At 38.3% G+C, this 25,813-nt stretch overlaps 1 protein-coding gene across 6 annotated transcripts in view; it reads left to right on the top strand.

Moving 5' to 3' along the window:
• The window catches only part of Usp32 (ubiquitin specific peptidase 32), a 184,699-nt gene that overhangs the window by 65,013 nt on the left and 93,873 nt on the right, over window positions 1-25,813 (top strand). For all 6 annotated transcript variants that reach the window (NM_001401667.1, XM_017597308.3, XM_039086041.2 and 3 more), the window contains 2 exons: window positions 2,908-3,035; window positions 23,887-23,992. In NM_001401667.1, the coding sequence (NP_001388596.1) occupies window positions 2,908-3,035; window positions 23,887-23,992 (234 nt within the window). The remainder of the gene's footprint in view (window positions 1-2,907; window positions 3,036-23,886; window positions 23,993-25,813) is intronic.

Genomic DNA, 25,813 nt, shown 5'->3' with positions numbered 1-25,813 from the left:
CTTTATCTTGCTGGCCATTTCTGCCTTGGAGCTGCTTATCAGGAACTTCTTTCTGGCCTTTGGAGAACATGTTTTTAGGTTCGCTGTACTTTTCATTATCATTTTGCCATTTTTTCATTTCCTCCTTTTCAGACATTGTAAATTTTGGTTTCTTTCAGTTTTATGTTTTTTACCCAGTGTTTTAGTTATCTTTATGCCAAGGACAACCAATAAACCTTTCTAACTTTATACTCAAGGAATTGAAAAGCAAATGTAATTTCCCAAAGTTACCATTGTCTTTCCCAGAGGTGCCTTTTTAGTTTGACTTCTTCTTTTGCCTTCCTTCAAGTTTCCAAGGGTGGAAACTTAGTGTTGCTCTAGACCGCTTCTATTCTCAGAACAAATTTTCTGTCTCCTCGTCTAATAATGGTCTGTTTTTTGCTCTCTCCTGCACTGTTTCTGAGTGAAAGTTCTGCACTTCATGCCTTGTTTCCAGTTGGTTTAGAGTTTGTCTGAGTCGTATCGCTCCCTCTTAGTAAAGTAACTGTAGCTTGATCTTCACGGTTATAGACATCATCTCCCTGCCTCTTTTTCTCCTCCTCCTCCTCCTTCTTCCTTCCTTAGCCCTCCTCCTCCTCCTTTCTTCTTCCTCTTCTTTCTTCCTCCTCCTTCCTCCTCCTCCCCACTCCTCATCTTTATTTGCTTAAGCCTGCCTTATGTTGCCATAGTACAGCATATGGTATATTCCACACAGCAATGTAAAATGTTCCCTCTGTTTAGGATGCTCTTGACCCTTTTACATGGCTTTACTTTAATCATCTTCTGCATCTAGAAGTCTTTGTTTCTTCCGATTTGAGCCAAAGGCAACCATTTTTGTATCTTTATTGGAACTGTTACACATTTCTCTTTTAATTAATTCATCTTATTAATTTTTATTAATTTTTTTTGTCAACTTGATTCAAACTAGGGTCATCTAGGAAATTCACTTCAGAAAGTGCTTCTGTTCTTTTGGCTTGTGTGGAAGCCTGTTGGGAATTTTCCTGATTAATGATTGATAATGATGATATGAAGGCCCAGCAAACTATGTAGGTTGTGTTACTGTGGACAGGTGGTCTTGAGTTTTATAAAAACTGAGCAACCTGTGGTTGGCGAGCCAGTAAACTGTGTTCTTCTGCCTCAATTCTTGCCCCCAAGGTTTCCTGCCTTGAGTTCCTGTCCTGGATTCCTTTGATGATCCCATGGAAACCAGATTAAACCCTTTCTCCATGTTCCTTTTGGACATGGTATTTTATCATAGTAAGAGAAACCAAACAAAGACAGTGCCAGTGCATGATATGTGCTGGCAGGCAGTCTATGCTCCACATCTTGGGTCAAGGTTAGAGGACAACCTTGTGGAGTTGATTTTCTACTTCCACCTTTATTTGCATAACTGCAGAGCTCTAAGGTTACCAGGCTTTTGCAGCGAACACCTTTACACAATAAACTATATCACTAGCCCTTCTTTGTTTGTTTAGACAAAGGTTGTGGTATAACCTAAATGCCTTAAATGCCTAAAGTAATAGGATGCATAATTTAAATAGACAGACAGACAGGTAAGTAGATAGAAATGTGTGTATATGTAGTATATGCCTATTTGTATTAGGAGTGCTTACCTCTTTTTGTGCCAGAGGAGAGTGTCAAATGTCCTTTTCTCTCACTTCCTACTTTCTTATTTTGCTCTAGGGTCTCACTGAACCTGAACCTTACATTTTTCTGGCCAGCAAGCCCCAGTGATCCTTTGTTCTACCAACCGCAGTACTGGGGTTACAAAAGTATTTGTATATAGGTGCTGGGATCTGAACTTCCTCTTGATTGTTTAGCAATGCTCTTAACTTTTTAGACTAGTTCTGAATATATATTCATTATATATTTATAAATAATATATTAATATATAATATATATTCATAATTAGATTAAAAGAATTTTTAAAAATTATTATGTGTGTAGGTTTGTGCATGTGAGTACAGGTGTGTCGACTCACCTGATAAGGTACTAGGAACCTTTATATGTTCTTTTTTTTTTTCTTTTTTTTTTCTTTTTCTTTTTTTCGGAGCTGGGGATCGAACCCAGGGCCTTGCGTTTGCCAGGCAAGCGCTCTACCACTGAGCTAAATCCCCAACCCCCCCTTTATATGTTCTTAACCATTGAGCCATCTCTCCAATTTTAAATTATTAGTATCATCTGTTTATAACTTTTTGTGTATGCATGAAATAGCCAGAATCTAAATTGGAGACTGTTGAAATAATACACTATTCTTACAAAGGAAATGTGTATGTTGATGCCCAGAAGCATTGATACTAGAATCAAATGCTTGTTTGTGTGAAATATATGCTATTTTTTGTTTTCCCTGGCCTGAAGATTCTATGCATAAAGTTTTGTCTTCTTATTTAAAATAAAAATTTATGTGTATGGGTGTCCTCTCAGACCGGAATTATAATTTTGTGGGCCGCCATGTGATTGCTGGAAATTGAACTCAGGACTTAATGGAATAGTAGTCAGTGCTCTTAACCACTGAGCCATCTCTCCAGCCCCACCCCCCTTTTAAAAACATATTTTTATTGTTTTTTTGTTTTGTTTTGATGTAGGGTTTCTCTGTGCAGCTCTAGCTTTCCAGAAACTCATTGTGTAGGCAGGCCACACTGGCCTCAGACTCAGATCTCCTTTCCTCTAGGATGAAAGGTGTATGCTACTATGTCTACTCCTGTCCCCCCCACACCCCTTTTTTAAAAGACATTCCATGTAGCTGGAGTTGGCCTCAGACTCCATTCTTCTCTCAGCCTCCAAGTACTGGGTTTATAGGTGTGTGCCCTCATCTGACTGTGAGGAGCTGGGTTTTGAAAGCCTTTTTTCTTTCTGGTTTCTTACCCATCTTCTGTTTCTGATTTGTAGTTACAGATGTTGAGCTGAAACGACTCAAAGATGCCTTCAAGAGGACCTGTGGACTCTCATATTACATGAGCCAGCACTGCTTCATCAGGGAAGTGCTTGGGGATGGAGTCCCTCCTAAAGTTGCTGAGGTAATCTCTGTGGTGCAGCCTTTCTCTCATAGTTGTCCACCAGCTTAAATTTAAGTGTTTTTTTTTTTTTAATTTCAGGTTATTTTACTTCTTCTCTGATATTAAATGTTTTGTTTTGAGAGAGGGTCTGGTAACTCAGACTGGCTTCCCACTCACTGTGTACCTAAGGCTGCCTTGAACTTGTTATGCTCATGCTTTCATCTTCTGAAGCTGGGTTTACAGGTGTAGCCTGCCCTCCCTGTGTTCTTGTCCTTTCTGCCTTTAAAATTCTGCAGGAGTCTCCTCTTAAAATATTTCATCTTCCTTACAGTTGTTTTTCTTGCTGGGTGGGTAAGAACTAAGTCCTTGTTTAGATGTGTTTTATTCTTGAAGGTTAAATGGGAACGCTCTACAGCCAGCCACACTTTTGTTTTTTGGTGCTTTTGCAACTGATAAATAATTATATGAATTGTTTATATGATTGTTTTCTTTTTTAAATGTCATCTGTGACATTTAACTTTTATGTTGTATGTTTTACAAATTTTGTATTGAATAAAAAGTTGAGTCCTTAAATCTTGTAAATAAAATAAGAACTTATTAGAACATACTTAAATTCTTATTTAAATCGTAAAATGTTTAAATAAAAATAAAATAGGCTTCCTGGTGGTGATGGCACATGCCTTTAATCCCAGTGTTAAGGAGATAGAGGCAGGGGGCTGGAGAAATGGCTCAGTGGTTAAGAGCACTGACTGTTGGGGTTGGGGATTTAGCTCAGTGGTAGAGCGCTTGCCTAACAAACGCAAGGTCCTGGGTTTGGTCCCCAGCTCCAAAAAAAGAAAAAAAAAAAAAAAGAAAAAGAAAAAAAAGAAGAGCACTGACTGTTCTTCCAGAGGTCCTGAGTTCAAATCCCAGCAACCACATGGTGGCTCAAACCATCTGTAATGGGATCTGATGCCCTCTTCTGGTGTGTCTGAAAGCTACAGTGTACTTATATATAATAAATAAATAAATGTTAAAAAAAAAAATAGGAGGTAGAGGCAGGCAGATCTCTGTGAGTTTGAGGTCAGCCTGGTCTAGAGCATTAGTTCTAAACCAGCCAGGGCTATTTAAAGAAACCCTGTCTTAAAAAAACCAAACAAACAGATAAACAAATAAGCTAAGCTTGTAACCATTCTCTTTCTACAAATAATATTATTTTCTAGTTATGGACACAGCTACATTGTTAGTCTAAGTATGACTAAGATTAAAATTTATAAAACAATAAAAGTTATAATAGGAATTTTGAGCTTGATATAACATGGAACTTTTAATTTCTGCTATTATTTTGTTTTTAGCCATTTTTTTAGGTTATTTTATTTTAGGTATATGAACATTTCGCCTGAATGTATATATGTATAGTATATGTATGCCTAGTGCCTATGGAGGCCGGAAGAGGATGCTGGGTTTCCTGGAACTGGAGTTATAGGTAGTTGTCAGCCACCATGTGGGGGTTGGGAATTGAATCCAAGTGTTCTTAACCATTGAGCTATCCTTTCAGCCCTTTGCTTTTAAAATAAACTTTGTTTTTTAAAAAATGGCAAATAAGGGCTGGAGAAATGGCTCAGTGGTTAAGAGCACTGACTGCTCTTCCAGAGGTCCTGAGTTCAAATCCCAGTACCCACATGGTGGCTCACAACCATCTGTAATGAGATCTGATGCCCTCTTCTGTTGTGCCTAAGACAGCTACAGTGTACTCATATATATTAAATAAATAAATAAATCTTTTAAAAAAATGGCAAATAAATAAATCATATATTTTAATTAAGTAACATTTATATTTCTAAACTATGTTCTATACTTTGGTCATTTAATAGATTATTACATTTGGTTTTTATTTTGTTTTTAAAGATTTTTATTTATTTTATGTGTATGAGTACACTGTAGGTGTCTTCAGACACACCAGAAGAGGGCATTGGATCCCATTACAGATGGTTGTGAGCCACCATGTGGTTGCTGGGAATTGAGTCAGTGCTCTTAATTGCTGAGCCGTCTCCCCAGCTCTAGTTTTTGTTTGCTTGCTTGTTTGTTTGTTTGTTTGTTTTTAATGTTATAGGGTTTTTTGGTTGAGGATATATGTCGTTTTATACCTCCTTACATGTTTGTTTATTGCATCTCTTTACATTGTTTATTGGGTTCTGTTTTAGTATGGGTTCCTATAGCTCATATTCTTGCTTTCTTTTCATAAGTTTGTCTTGAGTACTGGTATAGTACAAAAATATTGACAAGCAATTTAATATTACAGTATGACCTGCCAATTAGAAAAAGGGACATAGCCAGGTATGGTGGTGCCTGCCTTTAACCCTAGTACTTGAGAGGCAGAGGCAAGTGAATTTTTTGACAAGGACAGCCAGGCCTAGGTAGTGAAACTGTTTCAAAAAATAAAACAAAATAATGAAGGGACTTAAAGTTCACAGTAATGAATAGAAAATGTTTCCAAATTCAAAGATTGTTTAGCTGTTTTTCTTCTCAGCTCTTTTGTTTAAAATCAGAACCGGCACGGGAGAAATTTAGGTCACATTATACAATTTCTTTGGATTGTGTATAAACATCTATCTGTATACATACATATGTACCTAAAAGCAGATTCGTGTCCATTTTTAAATTGGATTGTCTTTTTATTGGAGTGTAAGACTAAATATAGTCTTTTTTATATATGTTGCTTGCAGACATTTTCTCCCATTCTTTAGGTGATTTCTCATTCTCTCAGTGGTGCCTTTTGAATCGCAAAACTTAAAATTGGTGAAGTCCATTTATCACTTGTGCTGGTTCTTTTTTGTTTACCAAACCATTGCTTTACCTAAGATCTACTCCTGTATTCCTTAAGCGTTTTATGGTGTTAACGTTCATGTATTTAGTGCTAACTTTTGTATATTGTGTAAGTCCAAGTTCATTGTTACACATGTAGATGTGCAGTATCAGGACTCCTTGTTGAATAGATTATTCCTTCTTCATTGAATTGTTCTGATAGGGTGGGTGAGATGGCTCAGCAGCTAAACTCACTTGAATTGTCCTGATACACTCGGTGACTCTCAGTTGACGGAAAGTATAAACTAAAACCTTTATGAACTATAGCTCTTGTTTGTTTTTTCAAAATCTTTTACCAGTACTCCATTGTCTCCCTGTCCCCACACAATCTTGGTAATGGTAATTTTGTAGTTTGTTTTAAAGTCAGAAGGAAAACATCATTCTTTCAACTCTGTTCTTGTAGTGAAAGATGGTTTTGCCTATTCTGCATTCCTTGCATTTCCATAAGAATTTTAGGATCAGCTTACAGTTTCTGCAATACTAAATTACTAGACTAAAGTTTAGGGGCTAGATGTTATATTTATATTGTAAAATTTCCATATGACCCTTTATATCTTCTTTCTATGATGTGACATTCGTCTTCCTGCTTATTTTAAGAGTATTTGCCTTAATTTTTTTGGCCATGTTTCTGACAGACTCTTTAAAGTTCTTGTCTAATAACTAGAGTATCTGTGTCAGCAGTTTGTTGGTACCTGTTATTATTTCCTAAATGGCTATAAATTTTCTTGGTTCTTTTGTACTGAGGAATTTTGAATTACAGTCTAGACATTTGGAATGTTTAGAGACTCTGGTTCTTGGAAATATTAACACGTTTTATCAAAGTATGATGACAGTGGACTTAGGCTGTAACTTCTTGTCATCATTGTTTTTTGTTTTTTTTAAATAATGTCAGTTATATTTCAAAGTCTATGTGTCCCCATTTAGATTTATCTCACAATGGCTAGTATAGATTCAATTTTAGTTCAGACTGGTTTGCCTTTTAGGATTTAGTCAGAGCCAGGAGTTACAAAATAATCTTCTCACGCTTCTTTAGAGAGATGGAGACTTACTTCTCTAGCTTGTTGTGCTACATACTTGAGTTTGTCTGTATTCAAGGAGGAGGTATAGGAGGAAAGAAGACAGAGAGGAATGAGGAAACAATGGAAATTCTCCTTATTCTCTTGGAAGTATAGCATCTGTGTTTAGAGACTATGGTAGACTAAATAATGTCTCCCAAAGATTTCCAGGTCCTAGTTCCTAGAAGTTGCATCTAGTGTGTGTCTGGAATTCTGGGGGATCTTTCATGTTTGAGAGTTTGAAGTTTACTTCTTACTCTATGTGAAACATTTTTGTTTTTTTTTTTTTTAGAATCAGAGAAACACCTTTTTAGCACTGTAAGTAGATTCTTGAAGCCACGAATGCTTTCTCATTTGCTTAAATATCAGTTTGAGATATTCATCATACTACTTTGACAATTTTTTGGTGGGTACATTATTCTACTGCTAATACTGAAGATAATTATTTACTATCTCTTGTGATGAGTGAAGCAGTATAGTTGCTCTTGTGATTGAATCAAATAAAACTCTTCTGTTAATAACTGGTATATACTGTCATAAAATTTATTAAGTCTTGATTTTCCTCTTTATATATATTTACTTAATAGTTGAGTGATACAATGTTTAGATCAGTACAAGATACTTAAGATTCTAGGTAAAGTTATGAGCTGGTGTGGTCTTAGAAAGAACTTAGCTTGAACTTGCCTGCCTGTTACTTTGGAAGGACAGGTCAAGGTAGTAACTACAGTGCACTGTAATTTGCTTAATGCTTGTTTAAAGAAGACAGTTTTGAGTATATTTTGACTCTTGCTTGCTATAAATTTTACATTTAAGAAAATAAGAACACTGAGGGTGTAGCTTAGTAATTAGAGCAACTTGACTTACAGATATAACCTCCTGTGTTCTCCTCCCAACACTGAGAGAGAAGGTAGGGGAAATAGTATGCCACTAGATCAAGTATTTTTCTGTTCCAAGGGCTTGTGAAAACTTAAGGGAGTAAACCAGTTTACCTTCAGAACTGGGAGGATTATCAATGAGATGAGGAAAATAGTGTGAAAATGTGGGGGTTGGTTTGGTGGTAGTGGTGGTGGTGGTGTGGTGCTAGTGATTGGCTAGCTTTTAGATGTTTGAAACTTAATATATGGCAAGATGTGACCTTGAACTACTTACTGCTGATCCTCTGCCTTCTGCTTGGATACAGACATCCACTACCATGCCACATTTTCAGAAGTCTTTTTTTTTTTTTTTTTTTTTTTTTTTTTTAAAGATTTATTTATTTTATATATGTGAGTACACTGTCGCTGTCCTCACCAGAAGAGGGCATCAGATCCCATTACAGATGGTTGTGAGCCACCATGTGGTTGCTGGGAATTGAACTCAGAACCTCTGGAAGAGCAGTCAGTGCTCTTAACCGCTGAGCCATCTCTCCAGGCCTTCAGAAGTCTTTTTTTTTTTATTTATATACTTTTAAAAAGATGTATGAGTGCTCTGTTGTATGAGTGCTCTGTGGGTATGCCTGCATGTCAGAAGAGAGTGTCTGATTTCATTATAGGTGGTTGTGAGCCACCATGTGGTTGCTGGGCAATTGAACTCAGAACTTGTGGAAGAACAGTCAGTGCTTTTAACCATTAAGCCATCTCCAGCCCCCAGTTTTACTTCTCTCTCTCTCTCTCTCTCTCTCTCTCTCTCTCTCTCTCTCTCTCTCTCTCCCTCTCTGTGTGTGTGTGTGTGTGTGTGTGTGTGTGTGTGTGTGTGTGTGTAGGCTGTATGTGCATATATTAAGTTCTATACAGTTTTTATAACTCAGTCTATGTCTGAACTTCATAGTTTTTATAATCTGTTTTCTGTTGAAAAGTGTAGGTCTCTTAGTAGAGTGGTTTGCTGCTATTCAATCATTGCTTTTCTCCTAGCAAAGTTCTTTTGGTTTTTGGTTCTCATTGGTGTTGGGTTTAGAATACTTATGAATGACACTGTTTTGCATGTTGGAATTCCCCATCCAAGTATGTTTGAGGATTCTTCTGTTTGAATATCCCAGAAAACCCACTAACAACTTTGTATCAATTTTACTGATACTTTGAAGGCTGTCTATTAAAAAGGGTTTGTTGTTGTTTTAACATACAACTGACATAATTTCTACTACTAATTTTCATTGAATTTTCCCCTCTCCCATCTCATTTTTGAAGCTTAAGACTATCTTTGTAATAATTCCTAGGAACAATATTAAGTTCTTACCAGCCCATGTGTTTGAAGAACAGTAAAATATTCATTTCATGTCTTTGAGCTGTTTGCCATTAGTGACAGACAATATTAGTTACTTTTCTTGTTGATGTAACCAAGGACCTGATAAGCAACCTAAGAAAGGGAAGTTTTTATTTTGGTTTATAATCAGAGGAGGCACTGGCTATTATAGTGCAGAAAGTATGGCAGCAGGAGTATGACAGTGTTGTTTACATTATGTCTTGGGTCAGTAAGCAGAGAGACATGAGTACTAATGCTCAGTTTTCTTTCTTTTTATTTAACACAGGTCTCTAGCTTATAGGATAATACAGATAAGCCCAGAAGTATCTTCTAGCTAATAATAAATTCATCAAATTAGCAATGAAGACTAACCATCATGCTGCATTTTATCATTAGATTTATTTGTTTATTAGTTTTATTGGCATATATTAATTATATCAATAATAGATTTTTATTCTCTTATTTTATACATGTATTTAATGATTTTGACCATTCATTCTCCATTATCTTCTCTTTTCCCCTGCCATACTCTTAGATCCCTTTCCTCTTCCCAGCTAGTCTTCTTATTTATTTTTTTATCAAAAATTTTACCTTTTGTTTGTGTGTGTGTGTGTGTGTGTGTGTGTGTGTGTGTGCATGTGTGTGCGCGGCGCGCTTGTTAGCATACACACCTGTGTGAGTTTTAGTGCATGTGGAGGCCAGAAAAGGGTGTCAGGACTCCCAGAGCTGGAGTTATTGGTTGTTGTGAGACATCCAACATGAATGGTGCGAACAGAACTTGAATCTTCTGTAAGAGCAACAACATCTCTTAACCTTAGAGCTGTCTCTCTCCAGCTTTCAACCTTAATGTTTTTTGGCTTTGTGAGCTAGTGAGTTTGATCAGGGCTACCCACAAGAACGTTGGCAACTCGACAGTGGCTGTACCACTGAAGGAAGTTACTGTTCCTCTCCCCAGTAAACTGTTAATTGCATACTCTGAATCCTTTCGCATCTCTAATGATGGAATGTTGACAGACACAATCTTGTGTAACATCACAGCTACTGAGAAAGTTTTATTCTGTGTCATGACCAGAAAATGTGATATATATTCTATTCCTTCCTCTGGATCATGTGTTCTTTCTGCTTTTTTGCAATGTTCCTGGACCTTGGAGAGGATGATACTGATACACATTTATGACTGCATTATACGAGTCACTTGTTCTCAGTGTTACACACTTGTAGTAATTGCCACTGCAACAAGAATCTTCTCTGATTAAAGCCAATTATAGTACTGATTTATGAACATAAAATATAAATATTTAGAAGCTAGTTTGATGGATATATCGTTTAGCAAAACAGCAGTAGTAGATTCTCCACTGGGGCCTGTGGTCTTCTTAGCCATACACTTTTTATTAAGTGCATGGTTTATAGTACCACCTACTTAGGTCTTCAGAGAGCATCATACTAAAATAGCCAAGGTAGTTAGTTTTTTCTTCTAACAGCTAATAGCAGTTAAATTCAAAACTGACGATAGCATAGTTAGCAGATGATATAGGAAGCTCAAGCAAAAGCAGTTTACTTGAAAGTGAGCTTTGGGGGTTGGGGATTTAGCTCAGTGGTAGAGCGCTTGCCTAGCAAGCACAAGGCCCTGGGTTCGGTCCCCAGCTCCGAAAAAAAGAAAAAAAAAAAAAAAGTGAGCTTTGGACCTGGGGTCATAGCACCTGACTTGTAGCACTTGAGAGACAAGGGGAAAAGCAAATAATGTTCTCATCTCTCTGCCTCCTGAATCTTTGGATAACTGGTTTGTGCCCTCATGCCTGAGAATTCCTATACTTACTCTCAAACTTAGTTTATATTATAGTGTCAGGAGCCATCTAGGAAAGGCTAAAGGCATGCAGGTAAGTTTTCTGGAGCTGGCCCACCATTTTGCATGACTGCGATGGGTAAGCTCTGAACTGTAGGGCCTTCAGAGATTTTTATCCCAGGATTGTTTCTTGCTACTGATATGCCTTTCCTGTCACTGTTACATAGCCTAATGAGTCCTAGGTTCTAGCCCACCCTATTGGGAAGATTTTCTATAGATCAATGAAGATGTACTCTCATGTTATGTAGACAAATCGATGATTCCAAAATTTCTAATAATGATTCTATAGAATTCCTAAATCTATACAAGTAATTTTGAGCCCTCTGTAGTATGAAAGCTGCAATTAGAGCTCTGTAAAACTTCATGTGTCATGACTAACTGCACTAGGACAAGAAAGCAGGCTTGGAACAATTTACAATCAGGAAAAACATTCTTTCTAGGTTAGCTGTGCGATCACTGTCTGGTACCTGAAGGTCATAAACTGGGAATGAATAATTTATTGTAGGTGCAAGGACAGAAAATAAAATGTTGATTTGCTTATATATACAAAACTTCCAAACTAATGAGACACAAGGAAGATAATCTATCTCTTGGCAAAAATCATACTCACTTATGAATAAGAATTACTGTTTTAAACTTTTAATAAATATATGGAGCTACTAATAGATGATGAATATTTAGTCAGGTAGTAGTCTTAATGGAACATATGTAAACATTTCTGCTGTAAATCCTTATATGACTTGAGTTAGTGTCTTAAACTTGCTATGTAAACTTACAGAACTTACAGAATGTAAAGCTGCTTGGAAAACTATGTGATCAATTATCCTGAGAAAGTATAAGAGCTAAGAATGACATTAATGGAAAGTGTTTCTTTGTCTCAGCAATAAAAGTTGGAGTAGCTGGGCTGGAGAGATGGCTCAGCGGTTAAGAGCACCCAACTGCTCTTCCAGAGGTCATGAGTTCAAATCCCAGCAACCACATGGTGGCTCACAACCATCTGTAAAGAGATCCGATGCCCTCTTCTGGTGTATATGAAGACAGCTACAGTGTACTTATATATAATAAATAAATAAATCTTTAAAAAAAAAAAAAAGTTGGAGTAGCAGCTCCTCCTCCTCCTTCTCCTTCTCCTCCTCCTCCTCCGCCTCCTCTTCTTTTGCTTCATTCAGAATAAGTGAGTTTTTCTTGCTGCGAGTGTGACTTTCTTTTCCTTATTCTTTGGCTCACAAAAAAATTAATGAAACGTTGAGCCTGTAGCTGATCAACTGATCAACTGTGGCTCCCACGTAAATGAACAAAGAGCCCGAATAAACTAATTCCTTTTCTTAATCCCTTAATTCCTTGCTGCTGAACAGCAGGAGTTAATTATCAAAAGCCAGCAGCTTCTTACCTTAGAATAGCAAAGAGTTAAAGAAAGATAAATATTACCAAAAATAAACAACTTTTAGTTTTGTCCATGAAAACTACCCATCTCTACTTTCCTTAATAGAGATGGCACTGGGCTAGTTCCCAGCAATATTGGTGAAAATACATACAAACATTTGTAGTAATATGCTTTTAAATCATCTTATTATAATTATTATTGTTAGTTACTCGGTATTTTTGTCACATTATAATTCAAATAGAATTTTGGGGTTAGCCAGGGGAAATCTAATTATAAATGATTAGAAAATGTTTCCTGTATTTTAGTCATTTTAATAAATGATTATGCTTTAATAAATTAGTATGGTTGTAAGTTGGGAATGGTTGTTTTTTTATTTCAAATAACTAGAAAGATTTGTGAATTACTTTGGTTAATGCTTACTTTTGCTTTTCAGTCGTTCTGAATTATTGAAGTAATTCCATGAGTCCATATATTTGGACAGGATGAAACTGACATACAGTCACTTCTTTTTATAGGGACTACTGAATTTCAAGAGGACAGAGAATGTAGAATGTTCTATTTCTAAAATTTGAAAACTTTGTAAGTGCATTTTTCTTTCCAAAGCAAAGTATACACTTACAACAGTTGATTGACATTTTTGTATGATGTTATTTAATAAATGTAGAAATAACTGTCCCATTTTAAATTTCCCAGAGTTATATTCATATAACCAGGGATTTTTTTTCTGTTTGCATACTTCTTTCTAGAAATATAATTATCAAGATTAGACACTGGAGAAATGGTTCAATGGTTAAGAGTACGTCTGCTCTTCCAGAAGACCTGAGTTCACTTCCCCACATCCATATCACAGCTGCCTTTATCTCCAACTCCAGGGATCCAGCTCCCATTATGGCTTCTGTGAATACACACACACACACACACACACACACACGCGCGCATGTAGATCTTTTTTTTTAAAAATCAGATACTATAAAAATATTTTTTGGGTTGGGGATTTAGCTCAGTGGTAGAGCACTTGCTTAGCAAGCGCAAGGCCCTGGGTTCAGTCCCCAGCTCCGAAAAGAAGAAAAAAATATATTTTTTGAGTTTAATAAATATAGGCATAAATTTTTTGCAACCTACTTTTAATAAGGTTTAATCTTCTCCTCTCTCCCACCACTTAGCAGAGGCAGTGGAAGAAAAAGGTTATTAGGATATGGGGGAAGTGGACCTGTTCAGCAATAATTCTTTGACAACAGTTCACTCCCACAACAAACACCAAATACTATTCTGCAGCTGCTGAATCTAATCCTCTAGTCAGGCAGACATCAGGCATGAACCGGCAACTACAGTATAGTCCTTAAGAAGCCTCCAGGCTAGCCAGTTGGGCTGAGGTGAGACCACAGAAGCAAGCTGCAAACTGCTGCAGGAACTTCAAGAGTAGTTCTTGGGCAAGTTTCTCTGAGGCGGTGTTATCACAGTTGAGCTCAACAATGCTGTGTAAGGCAAACCAATACATGCATATCTTTGAGGACAAATAGTGAAGTGGAGCAAACCAAACCACAGCTTAGTACTTGTCTCCCACTGTCTGTGGGGGTCATATTTATACTTCTTCACCCAGAGTCTTTCGAGTGTTTGCTATATCAAAACATTCTTTCACCTATTTACTTTAGCAAGATATCCTTTCACCTGTGTGCCCCAGCAAAACATCATTTGACATACCTTTCTAAAAAAACTAGAAGTTTCCATTTCAAGTAAGTCTTTTTGTTTTCCACTTACCTATTTATTTATTTATTTACTTTAATTTACATCTACATCCCAGTCAAAGCTTCCCTTCCCTCCTTACCTCCTAGTCCCTCCCTCCCAAATCCCCCTGCCCACTTCTCCTAAGAGAAGAGGCAGTTCTCCCTTGGGTACCCTAGGACATCAAGTTGCAGCAGGACTAAGTACATCCTCTCCCACTGAGGCCTGACCAGGCAGTCCAGATAGGAAGAGGAGATACAACAGAAGTCAACAGAATCAGAGCCAAGCCTCTGCTCCAATTGTTAGGGGACCCACATGAAGACCAAGCTACTTCATTCATATGCTACAAATGTGTAGGGGCCTAGGTCTAGTGCCAGCATGCTCTTTGGTTGGTGGTTCAGCTTCTCTGAGCCCCATGGGCCTAGATTAGGTGACTCTGTAGGAGTCCTTGACCCTTCTCTCTTGTTCCATCCCATCCCCAATTCTTTCACAAGACTCCTTGAGCTCCGCCTGATGTTCGGCTGTTGGTCTTTGCATCTGTTTCCATCAGCTGCTGGATGTAGCCTCACAGGAGACAATTATGTTAGGTTCCTGTCTACAAGCATAGCAGATTAACATTAATAGTATTGGCTTGGCTCTCTCCCATGGGACGCACCTTAAGTTAGGCCAGTCATTGGTTGTCCATTCCCTCAATCTGCTCCATCTTTATCTTGTGCATCTTCTAGGCAGGACACATTTTGGATCTAAGGTTTTGTGGGTGTGTTGTTGTACCCCTCTCTCCATTGGAAGTCCTGCCTGGTTACAGGAGGTGGCCACTTTAGGCTCCATATCCCTGACTGTTAAAAGTCTCAGCTAGGTCACCATCATAGACTCCCTGAAGCTCCCCAATCCCAGGTCTGCAGCTAGTCCTAGAGATGCCCCCTACCAATTTCCATTCTCTCTCCTAGCCCTCTCCCACCTCCCCTCTCACCACACCTGATTCTCATCCCCGGTCCCCTACCCCCAATCCCCAGTTGACTCCCTCCATCTACCTCTGATGTCTGTTTTATTTCCCCTTTTAACTGAGATTCATGCATCTTCCCCTGGGTCCTTCTTATTACTTAGTTACTTTGGGTCTGTGGATTGTAGCATGGTTATCCTGTACTTTATGGCTAATATCTCTTTATAAGTGAGTATCTTTCTGAATCTGGGTTACCTCACTCAGGATGATATTTTCTAGTTCTATCCATTTGCCTACAAATCCATGATTTTGTTATTTTTAATAGCTGAGTATGATTCCACTGTGTAGATTACCACATTTTCTTTATTCATTCTTAAGTTGAGGGACAACTAGGTTGTCTCTGACTGATATGAATAAAGCTGCTATGAACATAGTTGAGCAAGCATCCTTGTGGTATAGTGGGGCATGTTTTGGGTATATGCCCAGGAATGGTATATTTGGGTCTTGGGATAGAACTGTTCACAATGTTCTAAGAAACTGCCAAATTGATTTCCAAAATGGTTGTACTAGTTTGAGCTCCTACCAGCAGTGAAGGTATGTTCTCTTTGCTCCACATCCTCCCCAGCTTGTGCTGTCTGTTGAGTTTTTGTACTTAGCCATTCTGATGTATATAAGATAGAATCTCAGAGTTGTTTTCATTTGTACTTCTCTAATGACTAAGAAATTTTCTTGTATGATCTTGTTGAAAATGCTTTCTGGGCCTTGTAGCTGGGAATCTTCTTCTTCTCTTTGTATTATTTTTAGGTTTGGTCTTTCCATAGAGTCCTAGATTTCTTGAATGTTTTGTATCATGAATTTTTAGATCTAGCATTTTCTTTGACTGATGTAATGATTTCTTCAATCGGTTCTTCTCTGCCTGAGAGTCTCTCTTCCTTTCTGTATTCTCTTGGTGATGCTTGCTGTAGTTCCTGTTCTCTTCCCTAGACTGTCCATGTCCAAGATTCTCTCAGTTTATGTTTTCTTTATTGCTTCTATATCCATTTTCAGTTCTTAGACAGTTTTATTCATTTTCTTCATCTGTTTGATTGTATTTTCCTACATTTCTTATTTTAAAAGATTTATTTTATGTATATGAGTGCTCTACTTGAATGTATTTTTTTAGATTTTAAAAGATTTATTTTATGTATATGAGTGCTCTATTTGAATGTACACCTGCATGCTAGAAAAGGGCATTAAATCACATTATAGATGGTTGTGAGCCATCATGTGGTTGCTGGGGATTGAAGTCAAGACCCGTGGAAGAGCAGGCAGCGCTCTTTACCTTCTGAGTCATCTCTCCAGCCCCTTCCTGTGTTTCTTTACAAGATTTATTTATTCATTTCCTCTTTAAAGGCCTCTATCTTCTTTATAAGATTGAATGTAAGGTCATATTCTTGTGCTTCTGCTGTGTTAGGATATCCAGGGTTGCTGCAACAGGATAGCTGGGCTCTGGTGGTGCCATAGTGCCCTGGCTCTTGTTGATTGTGTTCTTAGTGTCCTTTAGCCATATGGTTGTCCTTGGTGATGGCTGAATGTTCTTGGTGCCAGCAAGAATCCTCTGAGAGGCAGGCAGAACCTGACAGTGGATCTCAGGGAACAGGACAGTGCTCACATTTGCTGGTTATGCCCCAGGTGGCCTGGTGGGTAGGGATTGTCTGGATAGGGGGTCTAAAGTGGATGCTCCTAGAGGCCTCACAGACCTCCTTGGAGAAGCAGGACACTCCTGGGGTCCCACAAGTTTTCTCCTGATGGCAGGACCAGAAAATGGAGGTCTAGGGACAGCACACAACTCACCTCTGCTGGCTGTGCCCCAGGTAGACCTGGCTGGCTGGGGATTGGTACAGGGAGAGGTGTAAGCTGGATGAGTACCACAGACTTCCTCTGGAAAGCAGGGAAGCCATGGGCCAAAAGATGGAGGTCAGGGGACAACCTGGTACTCAACCTCTGCTGGCTGTGTTCCCAGTGGACCCTACTTGTGTTTAATCAGTCTTATAGCAGTGACATCTAGTACAATAATTGAGCTAGAAACATGTGATATCACTTCAGTTATAAGAAATCTGGGCCTCCATAAGCTTGTTCAAACACATGAGTCTATGGGGACCTTATCTAACCATAGCATAATAAAAAGTACATTAAAAAACAGGAATCTGGATTTATATCTGGAGGTATTTATTAGGATTAAGAGTATTTAATTTAATTAAGAGTTCAAAATAAGAGATATTTTCTCTTTCATACTTTATTGAAAATAGGGGGGCAGTTTGTACAATATACTCTGATCATAGTTTGCCCTCCTCATCTCTTTCCAGAGCCTCCACACCTTCCCAGTCTTCTAATTCTATGTCTGTTTATCTGTTTAAGGAGAACAAACAGGCAGCTGGGTGGCGGTGGCACACACTCCATTAATTTCAGTGTTTGAGAGGCAGAAGCAGGAGGAACTCTGAATTCGAGGCCACCCAGGTCTACAGAGTGAGCTCCAGGACAGCCAAGGCTACACAGAGAAACTGTCTCAAGAAACAAAACCCATAAGAACATAAAATCTAAAACTAGTATGCAAGTAAAGGACCAGTAAGATATAGGGGGGAGGGGGAAAAACAGAGAAACAGAAACAGAGAGGGCAGAGCACCCAAACAAAGCATTATGAGACAGACAGACAAAAACAAACAAACAGAAAAACTCTAAAAATACCTTTGAGTTCACAACCTTTGGCAGTCTACTGATGGGCATGGGTCCCACTCTTAAAGTATTGTTTGTATACACAGTGAGACTCCCTTGAAGAAACTAATTTTCCCTTTGAGAGTGGTTGTTAATTGGTGGTAGTGCCTTGATTGGGAATGGAAGCTTGTATCTACTTCCCCATCTCAGTGCCGGGACACCCATTTAGTTTTGGATCTGTGCAGGCCATAAGTATAGTCTTTGGGTTTATATGCGTGTGTGTGTGTGTGTGTGTGTGTGTGTGTGTGTGTGTGTGTGTGTGTTGGGTGAGGGAGGTGTTATGAGTACCCTTTGGCCAGCTGCCACAGTCTTTGAGTTCATATGTATATCAATTTTGTTTTCTCTGCAAGATAATGTTTTCTTCTTATAATCTATCTCCTCTATTACAATCTCCAGCTTCCTTATTTACAGACTTCTCTGTGCCCTGAGGGGAGAGTTTGGTTAATGACATCCCATTTAGGACTGAGTGTTTCTAGATCTCTCAATCTCTGCACATTGTCTAGTTGTGGGTTTCTGTATTATTTCCTGTCTACTGCAGCAGGAAGCTTCTTCGAGGATGGCTCAGTGAGACAGTGATCCTATGTGTATAGTAGACCATCACTAATGTACATTTAATACAGAAATAGTATTTGGTTTTCCCCTGGGTCCACGGCCTATCTAATTTCAGATTACTGCCACCTGAGCAGTGTCAGGCATTATTTCCTTCTGTAGTGGCCCTTAGATCAATCAGATAGTGGTTGGTTACTCCCACAATGTAGGCCAGTATTACCCCAATGATCACCCTGGTACATGGAGGATTTGTCGCACAGTTGGTAGAACTCATGTCAGTAGTGGGTAAAGACTCTAGTTAGGTACCATCTCAACTTGTTCATGTTCAATGAAGATGTGTCATCTTCAGTAGTAGGGCCTTACCATCAGTTTGTGGAGAGTAACTTCCACAAACTTAGGTAATAGCCTAAGTTGTTTTGGTAGTTTTCTATGAGTACCGTTCAGCCAACAACTCAATCAGATGTAACCCATTTTGAGTACTTGGTGGTGAGAGATGTATGGTTGGGGCTTTTTCACCCTGTTATTTGCTGGCTCCATTTAGATTTCTTTCATAAATGTTTTCTCATAATTTAGTTCATTATGTACCTCTGTGAGCCTTTGAACATATGCAAGTTATTTCTTTGTGAAATATTAGTCTTTCAGGGCATAACAGCCACCGCCCAAAAAGAGAGCATCCTCTTTGTATTAGTGCTCTTGTCAATAAAACTCTTAGCCTTCCTAAAAACACTAACTTAATGGTCAAAACTCTGATTTTTATGTTAAACTGCAATATTTCAATTCTGTTTATAGGGGTACATAATCAGAAATTTTTTCCTTGATTTGAAAGTAAAACTATAAAATTCTTTGGAATTTGAAGTTAATGTCTCAGGAGCTTATTGTTTTCTTTCCTAATTGAACTATGATGCTTTTATTGTTTTTAAGAATCCATAGTTAAGACATGATATTGATAAAGTAATCCTTCTTTAAAATGTACAAGGACTAGATAAATGGTAAGAAAGCTTGATGTGCAAGCACAAGGACAAGAGTTCAAAGCCCAGTGCCCATGTTTTTTTAATTTAATTTATTTATTTTAAAAAAGGGGGGGGGGAGGCAGACATGGCACCATGTGAGCCTGTAACCCTAGTGCCTTGGGGGAGGAGAGAAAGTGATTGCTGCCCATCAACCTAGCTCCAGGTTCAATGAAAGACCCTTCTCCAGGGAAAGAGGACAGCAGAACATGCCACCTAATGTCTCTCTCTAGTCTTTGCACACGTTTACACATACATCAAGCACAAAAAAAAAAAAATTATGGAAGCTTTAAAATGTTGTCTTAGTTTTTAACTTTTTTTTTTTTTTTTTTTTTTTTTTTTTTTGTCTTTCTGAAATAAGGTTTCTCTTTGTATCTCTTGCTGGTCCATAGACCAGGCTGGTTGGGGATTGGCTTACCTCTGCCTCCTGAATGTTGGGACTAAGGATGTGTGAAACCACTGCCCAGTTAATTTTTTACTATTCTTACTCATACTCTAGTTTTGTGTGTGTGTGTGTGTGTGTGTGTGTGTGTGTGTGTGTGTGTGTGTGTGTGTGTGTGTTTCTAAGACAAGGTCTCTCTACATAGAACTGGCTGGCCAAGAGCTCAGGCCAGGTCACCCTTAAACTCACAGAGATCCTCCTTGTCATAATCAAATACAACAAAACTTTAGAAGTGAGTAATTTCTTACCATTCTTAATGTATAGTTCTACCATATTCCCATAATTTTTAAAGAAGTCCTTAAGCTTTGATTTGTCTATCTCATGAGACAGGTTGCCAATGAAAGATCTCTTGAAGTTCCTCAGGAGCCAATATCACCTTTCTCACCAGCCTCATGGTTTGGTCTGGTCCCCTAGGAGATGACTATTTATTGCTCTTGCACTGTTTTGATATCTCTGAGGCCTCTGCAGTGGAATCTGAGTTTTAGGCTTAGATTCTGTGCTGCTTTAAAAATCATGAGGTGGGTTCCCAGTCACCAGAACAACACTATTGGAAAGAAGGCTCTTAATGGTCACAGAGGCCCAAGATGTCCTCAAATCTTCATGTACTTCTTGGGCTATCTTTCTTAGTGCTAGAGAATAGCTAGTAGGGAACATTTCTTTTTCCTAATGTGCTTGTGCTCTCTCTCTCTCTCTCTCTCTCTCTCTCTCTCTCTCTCTCTCGTGTGTGTGTGTGTGTGTGTGTGTGTGTGTGTGTGTAGTTTATTTTTATTTTTGAGACAGAGTTTCTCTGTGTAGTCTTGACTGACTCTCTGTAGACCAGACTGACCTTAAACTCAAAGATCCCCCTGCCTCTGCCACCCCCGTGCTGGGATTTTCTGTTTCCTTTCCTTCCTCCAAATCTTGTTTATGAACTTCTGTGTCCACAGACTACACCTGCTAGCTTTCAATTTTAATCTAACCCCTTATGGATACAAAGAGTTCTTTTTATAACATATTTGCATTTTGTCACAAACCCTACCCATTCAGCAGAGGACTAGACTTCTTCATGACCATTGTTCTGGTTAATTCAACCTGAGTGAGGGAGAAATAAGCTTTGTGTATGAAGGATGGCAGGAACCCCTCATACAACTCTGCCTCTTAAAGCTTAGTATTGATTAGATATTTCCTGAAAACTCATTTCTTCATTCAGAAATTTAGATTTGCCTGATAGGCTATTTCTCCACCTCTGCTGCTGATGAAATGAGCCAATCCAAGCCAGATCAGATTATGTTAAAGGCAGGGAAGGTGCTTTTGGGCTAGTGAGTTCATTGGTCCCAGGAACCGAGGGGAGTCGGGGTAGGGAGAAAGAGAGAAAAGGCATGTTCACAAGGGAGAGGAAAGGAGGGAAGGAAGGAGGGAGGGAGGGGGGACGGGAGAGAAGAAGGGAGGAGAGGCACAAAATATCAGGATTATATAGGGAAGAACCTCCTCTGGGGAAAGAACAGCCTAGCTCTGAGCTGGAAAATTCAGGGTTGGGAGCAGGGTATGCCAGGTAGCGACTGAGGGATGCTGGGAGAACCTGGAGGCCAGGTTGGTCTGCTTTGGTATATAAAATATGCACTTTAGTCCCTTGTCCCCCAAACACTGCCAAATTTGCTGTGAGAAATTGATTTAATAAATTAATATTTGCAAAAGATTGTCTAGAAAAAGGTTTTGTAGATAAAAATGAATTGACAGATCCCATGTTCACTAAAAATTTAAATGGAAAAGTATTCTTTTGAAGATTAAAGTTTTGAAAACATTAACTTGATGCCATCAACTTTTTTTTTTTTTATTAACTTGAGTATTTCTTATTTACATTTCGAGTGTTATTCCCTTTCCCGGTTTCCGGGCAAACATCCCCTTAATCCCTCCCCCTCCCCTTCTTTACGGGTGTTCCCCTCCCCACCCTCCCCCCATTGCCGCCCTCCCCCCAACAATCACGTTCACTGGGGGTTCAGTCTTAGCAGGACCAAGGGCTTCCCCTTCCACTGGTGATCTTACTAGAATATTCATTGCTACCTATGAGGTCAGAGTCCATGGTCAGTCCATGTTTAGTCTTTGGGTAGTGGCTTAGTCCCTGGAAGCTCTGGTTGCTTGGCATTGTTGTTCATAAGGGGTCTCGAGCTCCTTCAAGCTCTTCCAGTTCTTTCTCTGATTCCTTCAACTGGGGTCCCATTCTCAGTTCAGTGGTTTGCTGCTGGCATTCGCCTCTGTATTTGCTGTATTCTGGCTGTGTCTCTCAGGAGCGATCTACATCCGGCTCCTGTCAGCCTGCACTTATTTGCTTCATCCATCTTGTCTATTTGGATGATGCCATCAACTTTTAATTTTCCTTCAATATTAGGGACTGTGCCAGTGCCTTGCCCATTCCAGTCTGGTGCTCTTGATAAAGTTAAGATATATATATATATTATTAATATATAAATAATATATATTATTAATATTAAAATATAGCTTGAAAATATATATCTCCAAGGCCTGTCGACTTTTAGTCAGGTGCTTTAAAAGATATTTTAAAGTTTACTCAGAAAACAGTATTTTCTGAGGCAAAAGTCATGAATATAAATTTATATCCCAAATAGCGAGATTATAGGCCTGCACCACCATGCCAAGTCTTGCTCCTTTTGTTTTGTTTTGTTTTGTTTTGTTTTGTTTTGAGACAGAATCTCACGTTATAATTCTGGCTGGCCTAGAACTCATTATGTAGACCAGACTAGCTTTGAAACTCGTAAAGATGTGCTTGCTTCTGATTATTGAGCATCTGGATTATAGACACGGCAATACGATATTTGGTCTTTGTTTGTTTTCCATGTATGGCTATACCATGGCACACATGTGAATATCCAGAAAGCTTACGGGAGTTGTTTCTCTCCTTTTGCTTTGTGGGTTTCAGGGATTAAACTCAGGTTATCAGGCTTAGTGGTAAGCTCCCTTACCCACTGAATTGTCTCACTGGCCCATAAATAATCTTTAACTATATAATTTTTTTTTCTTTTTCTTTTTTTCGGAGCTGGGGACTGAACCCAGGGCCTTGTGTTTGCTAGGCAAGTGCTCTACCACTGAGCTAAATCCCCAACCCCAATATATATAAGTTTTAATAATGAGTGAGTAATGTAATAATTCTAAGTAATTTGTAATCATTGCTGATACTGTCCCTTTTGTGTCTATAGTTTTTATTCTATTATAAATATTGTAATAAATTTCTATTAATAAATGTTTTTTGTTGTTTATTATTCTGAACATTAGGGAATGTCTTTCATTCTAATCAAAATAATATATGTGTAAGTTCAGCCGGAATTAAAGGACACTCTATAATTGTACAAAATTTTAATCAAACTATTGCAGCTATTGAAGAGAGTTTTGTTCCCTCTTTTGAGCCTTGATAAGGATCCAAACAAACTAACTAGTCATACGTGTCATCCTGTAAAGTGTGTGTATATAGGGTAGGTGGATATATCTGAGTGCTGTAATAAGGTACAAAAGAAGAGAGAGAATTGTTAATGGCATTTTAATAAATGTTTGTTGCAGTTTTTCTCATAACCCAGTTAGTTCTCAAATAATGGAGACTGGAGTAGTATATTTATCAAGCTCTAAGGGCACAACAACTGAGCAGTGTTATTCTTTTTTAATCTATGTAATCTGGCTACCTCCCAGACAAAATCCTTAAAATATTTGCATTGTATGGAGTTCTCTACACTTGAGCCTTTGTCTCCTAGATTCTCTACCCTTGGCAATCCCAGCTTCCTCTCTCCTGCCACCCACTCCCCCAACCCCTGGCAGGGAAGAAGTCCAGCATTAGCTGATCAGCCTCTTTATTGACCAATCAAGCAAGAATTAGGGAGCAGTGTTTACACAACATTGAGACAGGAGATTTCAGAATAAGGATTGCAACCAGATGTGGGGGCACAGAAATCAACATTCAAATAATTACTACAGGGAACAATAACATGCCTACAGAAAGTCATTATTTCACTAAAATTAATCAGAGCATTGTCTATAGGTGGAGACAAGGCTAGTTTAGTTAAGAATGATGACACCTCATATTTTTGTTAACTGAGACATCTCTTAAGGTTGGCTTTCTCTCGTTGTTTCTTCAGGTGATTTACTGTTCTTTTGGTGGAACATCCAAAGGGCTGCATTTCAACAACTTAATAGTTGGACTCGTCCTCCTTACAAGAGGCAAAGATGAAGAGAAAGCAAAATGTAAGTTCTTCTTTTATCTCGAGTGATAATAGTATCACATGTGTAGAATAATCAACCTCAAAATCTAGAAATCCTAATGGCTATTACTCCAAAGATACAGTGACCAGTAAGCACTTGATAATGTGGCTAGTCACATAGTGAACTAAAAAAAACTATTGTGATATCACCTTTTAAATTAAAGGTAATGACTGTACTGACAAGTATTTATAAAAATTTCAGTCCTTAATCTTTTGCTGTTGAGAGTGTAAAATGACAGTGCAACCGCTTTTAGGGCTTTTTTTGGTTTGTTTGTTTCTCCACTTATTGTTTGTTCTGGGAATTAAACTCACAGCCTATCTGGATGAATAAATGTCAATTTTTGCACAGTAAAACCTTATGTATAAGGAAAGGAAGTAAAGTACTGATCCATGTTTAAACATTGATAAGCCTCAAAACTATTTTACTTGAGGAACTGGAAAGTTGGTTCAGCAGTTAGGAATAAGTGTAGCTAGCTCTTCCGGAGGACCTGAGCTCAATTTCCAGCACCTGTGCAGCGAGTCTAACAACTACCTGTAACTGTAGCGCTGGAGTATCTAACATCATCTTCTGGCCTCTGTAGGTGCTAGCCTTCCCATATTTTTAAAACGTATGTGTATATATTACTGAATAATGGGTGCCATTTAGAGTAGATCACACATTATGATTATAGTTATGTAATGTTTCTAGAATAAGCAAACCAATAGAGGCAGAATATAGTAGATGATACTGTCAAGATACTTGGTGGACAGGGAGATGGAGAATGAATAGCTCCTGGTGGGTATGAGAGTTTTGGTTTATGTTTTTGCTTTCTCCTTTCTGTGGTATTGGAGATTGACATGCTATGAAAGTGCCCTGCCACTCTGCTCTATTGTTAGTAGGTATAAAATTTCTTTTTAGTTGATGAAAATGTTCTGAAATTATTGATAATTGTTGTACAACCTTGTACATATACTAAAAATTACTAAAGTATACTAAGATATATGTTTTTAAAGATTAATTTTTCAGAATGTTACCTATATCACTAAGGCTATTAACTTAAAAAAAAAATATGGCTGGGTGCGGTGGTATATGCCTTTAATCCCATCAGTGGGAGGCAAAGGCAGGTGGTATCTATGAGTGTGAAGCCAGTCTGGTCTATATCATGAGTTCCAGGATAGCCAGGGCAACAAAATGAGGCCTTGACTCAGAAAACTTAAAACAAAATCAATCTCCCCCCTCCCAAAACAATCAATAAACCTGGGGAAAAAGAAGGAAAAGAAAAAAATGGGAAGATATAAACTTAGTAGTCTGTTTTTCCCTTAAATTATAAAACCAAAAGTTAATTTATTTCTGTAAATTACCTATGGTCAGAAAGTGTAGGTCTTCCTTTCTGTAAGTTTCATTATGTAGCCTAGATTGGCCTGGAATACTCATGTATCAGCCTTCTATCTTTCCAGGCTAATAAGGATTTAAAATATAGAGAGCTAACCACATATGGAGACACATACTGTCATTCCAGCACTGGGGAAGCAGATGCAGGAGAATGGCTTAGCAGTCTGGGCTGTCTAGTGAGACCTAAGTTAAAATAACAACAACCACAGAAAACACAATAAAGATAAAACAAATAATGCTGGGAATGTGGCTCAGTGGTAGAGTACTTGATATGTACAAGGTCCTTGGTTTTTATTCCCAGCAGCAGAAGGGAAGGGTCTAATATACATAAATTATATGTAAGTACTGTACTATTTTATGTATTTAGGTACATTTTGGAATGCTTAAAAGGTCTTAGAACCAAGCCCCATGATCCAAGAAGACTAGAACTTC

Source organism: Rattus norvegicus, chromosome 10 (genome assembly GCF_036323735.1).
Source record: "Rattus norvegicus strain BN/NHsdMcwi chromosome 10, GRCr8, whole genome shotgun sequence".
Taxonomy (NCBI): Eukaryota; Metazoa; Chordata; class Mammalia; order Rodentia; family Muridae; genus Rattus; species Rattus norvegicus.
Note: the sequence above shows the minus strand (reverse complement) of the source record. Positions and strands in the feature narration are given on the sequence as shown.